The 8185-nt window shown below is 42.0% G+C and overlaps 1 protein-coding gene across 3 annotated transcripts; it reads right to left on the reverse strand.

The window, feature by feature from the left end:
• Positions 1 to 665: 665 nt before the first annotated feature.
• On the reverse strand, positions 666 to 6866 carry akr1a1a (aldo-keto reductase family 1, member A1a (aldehyde reductase)). 3 transcript variants are annotated; one of them, XM_061818295.1, is made up of 9 exons: positions 6627 to 6866; positions 5583 to 5698; positions 5356 to 5475; positions 3536 to 3687; positions 3266 to 3461; positions 1725 to 1774; positions 1490 to 1639; positions 927 to 1086; positions 666 to 845 (listed from the first exon to the last, which is right to left on the reverse strand). In XM_061818295.1, the coding sequence occupies exons 2-9, from the start codon at positions 5661 to 5663 to the stop codon at positions 780 to 782; spliced, it is 975 nt and encodes a 324-aa protein (XP_061674279.1). In that variant the 5' UTR covers positions 5664 to 5698; positions 6627 to 6866; the 3' UTR covers positions 666 to 779. The 3 variants fall into 3 exon arrangements, with proteins under 3 accessions (XP_061674279.1, XP_061674280.1, XP_061674281.1); XM_061818296.1 differs by lacking the exon at positions 6627 to 6866 and adding an exon at positions 6486 to 6622; XM_061818297.1 differs by lacking the exon at positions 6627 to 6866 and adding an exon at positions 6480 to 6595.
• Between the last annotated feature and the right edge of the window lie 1319 nt (positions 6867 to 8185).

Genomic DNA, 8185 nt, shown 5'->3' on the forward strand with positions numbered 1-8185 from the left:
TTCTCAAAAGCCGACGGTGCACCTTATAATCCGGTGGGCCTTATATATGGATCGATACTGAGCCTTTAGTGCAACTCCATTTAATGGATGCATAACGTAACCCCAGGCTCTACGGTAGTGTTTATTCTATGCGTCTTACAGTGTGGAAAATACGATATATATATATATATACACACAAATCTGACAGCTCAATTTTTTGTTGTTAGATTAAGACGGGTGTAAAAAGTAATTGAACAAAAATTGTAAAAAAAAAAAAAAGTTGCAAAGAAACTGCTTTCCTCCCCTTCTGCTTTGTAGCAAAAGTAAGATTTGTTAACGTCTCAATAATGAGCCTTAAGTATGGAAGTAAATTAGTGCGGACAGGATTTGAAATGTAAAGTGACCACATTTTCAATAGTTGCTACAATTTGCTGTCTAAAATTCAATCTGTACCATCAGGCAGGGTTACTTCAGGTCAGAACCAAACACCCAGCCAATCCCAGTTACGCTTTGTTAGTCACGTGACGTCACATACTAGTAATAACATAATAGTAACCCTGTCTGTATTGTAGCAAATAAAAAAAAAATGTGATTCAATTCAAATTCTGGTGGCACTAATTTAGTGGGATACAGGATGGCGGGTGACCCCAAAATCTAAAATCCTTAATCACTACAATATACAATGCTGAAAATTATCAGAATTTATTGTACTAATTATTGCATAGATTGAGTAATTGATAGAAATAGATTTTGCAATTGAAATGACAAAATGCGCACACGAGGTACATGTAAATATCGGCTCAGTAAGGGTCGTGGAATGGGAAGTGGGGGTGTTCAGCATCTCTCCAAACTCTCTTGCCATCCCTCTGGAAAAGCAAACGTGCTCATGTTACAGTTGAGAACAAAAAAACACTTGACAAGGCGCCAGAGCGCACGCGCGGAATCACCTCGACTGTTGGCACGATGAAGCGCTGGCCGCGGTTTAAAGCGTCGACCAGCGTCATGTCGTCCTCTGACAGGGAAAAGTCAAAAAGTTGCAGGTTCTCCTGGATTCTGGAGGCGGTCACGCTTTTGGGGATGCACACAACGCCCCTCTGAACGTGCCACCTGCACACAGAGGACGACATTTTGTCACAGGTACACTTCCTGGTCACAAAGCCCTAAACTTTTGTAGATAGTGGGTGGGTTGAGGCGTCACGGTGGCGCAGCTGGTAAAGTGTTGGCCTCACAGTTCTGAGGACCCGGGTTCAATCCCGGCCCCGCCTGCGTGGGTTTTCTCTGGGCACTCCGGTTCCCTCCCCCATCCCCAAAACATGCAACATTCATTGGACACTAAATTGGCCCTTGGTGTGATTGGGAGTCCTGCGATTGGCTAGGAACCAGTTCAGGGTGTACCCCAGCTCCTGCCCGCTGACAGCCGGGATAGGCTCCAGCACTCCCTGTGACCCTCGTGAGGATAAGTGGCAAATAAAAATGGATGGATGGATGGATGGTAGAGTTGCTCTCCAACCTGAGTATGATCTGGGCCGGTGTCTTGTGGAGTCTCTGAGCGATTTCTCCCAGTTGAGGATCCTCCAGGAGACGAGGCTCCTGGGCAGAGGCCCAGGGTCGATCCCCGCTGCCCAAAGGACTGTAGGCGGTCAGGCAGACTCCCGCTGACCTGAGTGAGGCATACAGTAAAACACCTTTTGAGCACCTTTTTGTAAAAAAAAAAAAAAAAAGGAAAATCCAACTTTGTTACTCACCGACAGTGAGCAAGAAGATCTGCTTGGGACAAATACGGATGACTTTCCACCTGCAGCAAAAATGAGTTAACGGAGAAAGGAAAGTACCTAAATATTATATATATATATATTTTTTTTTAAAGATACTTGTCCCCTAGTATTTTCTGCTTCTTTTTACTCCATATACTGTAATTCACGGCCTACACAGCGTACCTGGTTATAAGCCTCGGTACGCAGTTTAGCGTTAGCGTGGTGCTAGTGTTAAACTCTGTGTATCCAGGCTTATATAACCAAGTGCGCTAAAGCTAGTGCCACGCTAACGCTGCACACTTCTTCTTCTTTAATTAATTAATTGGCTACCAAAAGTGAAGTCGCCATCCGCCATCTTGATACTCCCAAAACAACCATGCGGACTTGTGCGCTAATCGCCAGTTTTCGTGGGTGTGAGAAAACATTCCACAGTAAGTTAGATTTACTTTGACATTGTTAGAGTTTCTTTGTAAAGGGTTTTTTTTTTTTTTTTTTTTTAATTTTCTGATGTGCTTAATTCACTTGAACAAAGTTTTGTTTACGGTTGTTCACTGTTCACTCTCTGCTTCACCTTTTATAGGCCGGCGGTTTTTCGCGAAAAAGCGATGTAGAGATTTTCCCAAACTTCATCAGTGGATAAGCAAGAAAACACTGAAATTTTTTGATGAATTTCAGAATACAGAACTCTGCAAATTGAATATGATTTTCAAGTGCGAGGAAACAAGTTGAATTTTTCTGTCTGGATTCAGAGGTCGCAGAGACAACAAATGAACAATGCATTTAGCGTGTATTTTTCCAGTGCGAGTCCTTATTTGCAAATAACTGATTGACTTAAAATGTAATGTTTTTATGACCAAAAAAAACTTATTTTTTTGCTATGTTATGATGGTAGTGCTTCACAGCATATTTTGGGAAAAGTTAACACGTCACGGAAATCGGGCCCTAGGTAATATGCAATGTTTCTTGTTACTCACGGTGTTCTATGTCTTTCCTTTGCACTTAAGTCGAATTAAAAATCCTTCATGTCACCAGAACTGGAAAAATGTCAAGCTCACATGACCAGTTTTAATTCTACAGGCCAAATTTTGAGAAAAACCCCACCCTAATCCGACTTGTAAACCATGTCCTCCACACGTTTTGGGAGTACAAAGATGGCGGCCAACTGTCTTCAATCCCGCTTGATGTGTATTTGCTATCCAGTCTTTTTCTTTTTCAAGATCAGTGGCGCCGCATCACCGCATCAACCGCAGGGTTGAAAGCGTGTGAAATTACGGTAGTTGCCCATGTGTTTGTCTGATTTCTTACTTTGTGAAAACTGTCACATTGCTTTTTTTGTGACGTAAAACGTTGCTATAAATAGATTTTGGGGACTTCTCCAAGACGTGTCAAAAAGGTTCCAGGACTGGTGTTATGCAAGAGAGATTTTTTTGAAATTGCAAATAAAGAGTTAGTAGTTTGGAATCTTCTGGAAGACCATGACAACATGCTACGTACAGAGGAACTAAATCCCACGTGAGGTATTTGAGGTTTACCTGGTTTACCGCAGGCTTGTGTCTGGCCATTTTGATGATGTCATCCACCTGCCTGGCGTTGAAGTTGGACAGCCCGACGGCCTTGACCAGGCCTCGGTCCACGAGGTCCTCCATGGCGGCCCAAGTGTCCGTGTAGTGCCTGTCGGAGTAACGCACGCTGCCGTCCTCCCGTCGAGGCATCAGCTCGTTCCCCGCTCTGAGCACATCGAGACCACGCGACGTGACGCACAAACACAAGTACGGCGCGGTCGGGTGCAAAGAATCCCTCACTGAAAGGCCATGGGCCAGTGGATCAGATACAGGTCCACGTAGGAGAGACCCAGGTGGGCCAGGGTGGTCCTGCATGTTTGCTCGACGTCCGAGGGCTCGTGTTTGGTGTTCCACAGTTTCGACGTCACAAACACTTCGTCACGACGCAAAGTCTTGAGTGCGAAAGAACAAAACAGTTTCTGTCAATACATCGCCATCGGTTTGACTCTTTAAAAAAAAAAAAAAAATGAAATTGGGACCCTTCATGATCGACGTCAAAATATGTTTGAACTGACGTTTATTCATGTAGTAGTTCTTGTGGTTGTAGTTTTGATTAGTTAGCTCATCTGCGTCAGTTCTGGTGTTGATGGTGTTATATTTTTTATGATATTTTTTACATTTTTATGATCAGCATCTGGAAGGTATAGCGAAACGGCGCAGCAGAAGCGGTCTGGGCAGAGGTTGCTGGATCAAAACCAGCCTCTGCTAAAATTAGGGCGGGGCCTTACCCCAGCCATGACATCACCTTCTCCATAATACATCCATCTGTCCATTTTCCTTGCCGCTTATCCCCACGAGGGTAGCGGGGAGTGCTGGAGCCTATCCCAGCCGTCAACAGGAAGGAGGCGGGGCACACCCTGAGCTGGTTGCCAGCCAATCGCAGGGCACATGGAGACAAACAGCCGCACTCACAATCACACCTAGGGGCAATTTAGAGTGTGCAATTAATGTTGCATGTTTTTGGGATGTGGGAGGAAACCGGAGTGGCCACCCGGAGAAAACCCACGCAGGCACGGGGGAGAACACACAAACTCCACACAGGCGGGGCCGGGATCGAACCCGGGTCCTCAGAACTGTGAGGCCAACGCTTTACCAGCTGCTCCACTGTGCTGCCTCCATAAAGCACAATCCAATATTAAAAGCTGCAGTTTATCAATATTATTGCACTTCTGAATCCTTTATTTTGGTTCCGAACCCTCAGTAGTTTTGCATTTATGTCCTAATTATGTCCTGGATTTTGCTAAACTGGCTTGTTTGCTATCATACTAAAAAGGATCAAAATTCCAGGGACAAATTCCTTGTTTTACATATTTAATTCAGATTCTGATAAGGTACCTGTTTTTTATTTAAAAAAAAAGATTATTATTTTTTTACTGCTATTCATTTTTTAATATTAGCATTCTGACGTTTTCTAAATAAATAAATAATTAAATAAAATTCAATAAGAATACATAAAAAATATATATAATTTACATCTATGGTCAAATGGACTAACTGACTAAAAATGAAGACAAATCCCTGTAAAAACAAAATAAGTAGAGTATGTCTGTGAATCTGCACATTTTAATTAAAGGAAAATTCCGGTGGATTGGAGTAAAAATGTATCGAACAGGTCATGTAATATGTACTCTATCTTGACAATGTGATGTTAAATCCTCTCTCATTTAAGAGTGTTTTAAGAATATTTTTAATGACAATTGCAAATTTTTAGGTGCGCCGCCATTCTCGCAAGTAATGTTGTTACGTGCCGTTCCAAACGCTCGGTTACATGGGACACCGTTTATGTCCATATCCTCATCTGATGAAGAAATAGCAGTATCGGATGATCGGGAAGACGGAGGAATACTTTCATACAGATTTAAACGTATTTGTAATTGTCTATAAAAACCTTGGCAAAACACTATTAAATGAGAGAGGATTTAACATCACATTATCAAGATAGAGTACATATCACATGACCTATTGGATACATTGTTGCTCCAGACCACCGGAATTTTCCTATAAAATAGGCCAGAGTGAGCGGCACCATCGCGAGACGGTCAAATACTGGACAACGTCACCTTTCCCGGACCGACCCTGAGAGCCAGAGCCTCTCCCACCTCCTGTTCATTGCAATACGCCGCCGCGCAATCGATGTGCCTGTAGCCGCAGTCCAAAGCGGTCAACACGGCCTGTTTCACCTGAAACGCATCGCGTCAGCGCAACCATTCATCAGCCACGACAGTAGCGCAATTTGCGCTCCAGTTTTAGAACTGAAAGCGCGGGCGGACTGCATAATTGCTTCTACCTGGCCCGGGGCACTCTTCCATGTACCGAGGCCGACCGTGGGCATCGTCTGGCCCGTCCTGAGAGTCGTGAAGGCGCTCATGTTCCACCTCTGTGCAGCTGACGCGTCAAGTGAGTCTGTCAAGTCAGCGGTCACCACGACCAGGTCCTGATTAGCGTCAGGTTTCACAGTCCAAGTACAAATGACTGTCTTTAAATATATGTATTTAAAAAAAAAACACACACACGCGTTATCATTAAAGAACATACTCAATAAAACAATAAATCTAAAGCTATCCCGCCAAAAATCTACTTGAGTAACAAGAGTATTTGGTTACATCCCACCACGGAGTGGAATCCACAAAAAATCCTGAAACTATTGAACTCTATTCAACCTGGCAAGTTGCACAAATGTTTTTTTTTTTTTTTTCAAAATTTGCTCATCTGTTTTGGAGATTATAAATGCATGTCACACCCTGACCCTGCTAAAAAAAAAAAAAAAAAATCTATAGAATTTGTGCAGAACAACTTTGGCTGTGATTTTCTATAGATATTCTATAGGACTTGGGTCCTAAAGTTCTATAGTTCTTAAGAAATTCTTTGGAAATGTTCTTTAGAAAATTTTTAGCAGGGGAATTTACTGAAATCAGGCAGAAATAATCCGGAGGGGGCACACGTGTCGTTTCCTCGCCCAACGAATCCACATTTTACACAAAAATCATTTCTACTTACAATATTTTTCCCTTTAACAAACGGCAATGGCCATTTAAATGGGGGGTATTGATAACGTTATGCAAGATTTACTCCAAATGTGCAGAATACACGGAAATCCATCAATAATGCATGCATCTTCTCATGAAAGTAGATATTATGTTTACATGCCCCAGAGGCTCCAAATAACAGCAAAAAGTGGACTTGCCCTCACCCGCGGAGCCGTAAAATGGCTGCGGCCCCAATGGGTCCGTCTTTTACGGAAAATATTTACATCGCACAGTATTGTGCTTTACACTCGCGGCAATCTACTAAACGTCAGACGAATCTGAATGATGTCCGGCAAGGAACGTACCTGAAAACGGAGAGAAAGAATCACAACGGGGTCACGTGATGGTTGCTCATCAGACCTGAGCGAGGAAACTCCCGCTGCGGTGACGTCGTCACGCTGGGTGCGCTGAGACGTCAACAATCGAGCTCAGATCGCTCGATCGCAAAACTAAACTAAAATGTGGCTACCGGAACAGATACCCTCTAAAGACATGCCTTTTTAATTTTTACTCGAATATTTACACTAAGAAGAAACTTGATGACAGTAATGCAGATGTTAAAAATTGCGTGTGAGATATATTTTAAAACTATTATTTTCCACTTCCGCATCGGGCGCCGTTGCTCTTTTTTTAATTGAACATTCTGAGCCGCCGTTGCTCCAATCAATCGTGATTGCCACAATGACGCCTCACTCGAGTTCACCAATCAAACGATACAAAAATGTCACGTGTCTGCACATACACACTTCTCGGGCCAATGAAAATGAGCCGTGACAAATCTTGCGTTTAATTTACGATAAATATCTTTAATATGTCGTGTCGTTTTGTCACGGACCAAGTTTGGACATTTAAGACCACTCCTAACTTGAAAAAAAAAAAACACCCTGTGGTAAATTTCACATGTTTTTGTTTTTTCATTTTAGTGAAAAGCAAATAGTGTTGCTGTCACCTCCCCCATTTCAAAATTAAAATGGTGGGAGATGTCCTTGTGGGAACACATTTTATTTTTGATTTATTTTAGCTCGACGTTATTTTACCAAAGTAAAGGACCAATTAAAACGGAAGATCCCTTTTGAAGTGGTGACCTGGCCACCAAGTTCAATCTTGAGTCTAAACCAATCACGTTCAAGTTGATTTCAGGTGTTTACCTATGGAAGTAAATATGTGCCACCAGGATTTGAATTATAAATCGTACAGAAAACGGGATTTGAATTTGAAATGTTAAGTGATCACATTTTCAGTAGTTGTATTTTAGTGTAAATTTTCAATGTTAACAATTCAACCGGCTACAATTCACCCAGCCAATCCAGTTACAGTTTGTAAGCGTGTGACGTCACGTGACTAAGAAAGCGTAACTGCGATTGGCTGTCAGTTTGGTTCTGACCTGAAGTAACCCTGCCTGGTGGCACTGACGGTGAATTTCAGACAGCAAATTGTAGCAACTGTTGAAAATGTGATCACGTTACATTTCAAATTCAAATCCTGGTGGCACTTATTTACTTCCATAGTTTAATTTTAACCTCGCATCTGAAAAAGATTATACACATTTTATTTTATTGGACGTTCATGCTCTGATTAAAAAAATATATATATATCAGAAGTGATTCGCTATTTACTCAGTCCTTGAGAAGTTTCTTTACATTACTTTTTTACTTTCACTCGAGTCACAGTATTCGTACTTGAGTAGAATATTTGGCTACTCTGCCCAAATCTGCTTCATGTGATTGACAGGAAAATGTTCAAATCCAAAGATGAACGTTTAAAGGTTTTCAATACTTTTAAATGTTGTTTTTAACCCACAGCAATAGAGCGATTATCTTTTGATCTGAATAGATTTTCATTACGCTACAAAGTAGTTGACATT

This window comes from Syngnathoides biaculeatus, chromosome 4, assembly GCF_019802595.1.
Source record: "Syngnathoides biaculeatus isolate LvHL_M chromosome 4, ASM1980259v1, whole genome shotgun sequence".
NCBI classification, from domain to species: domain Eukaryota; kingdom Metazoa; phylum Chordata; class Actinopteri; order Syngnathiformes; family Syngnathidae; genus Syngnathoides; species Syngnathoides biaculeatus.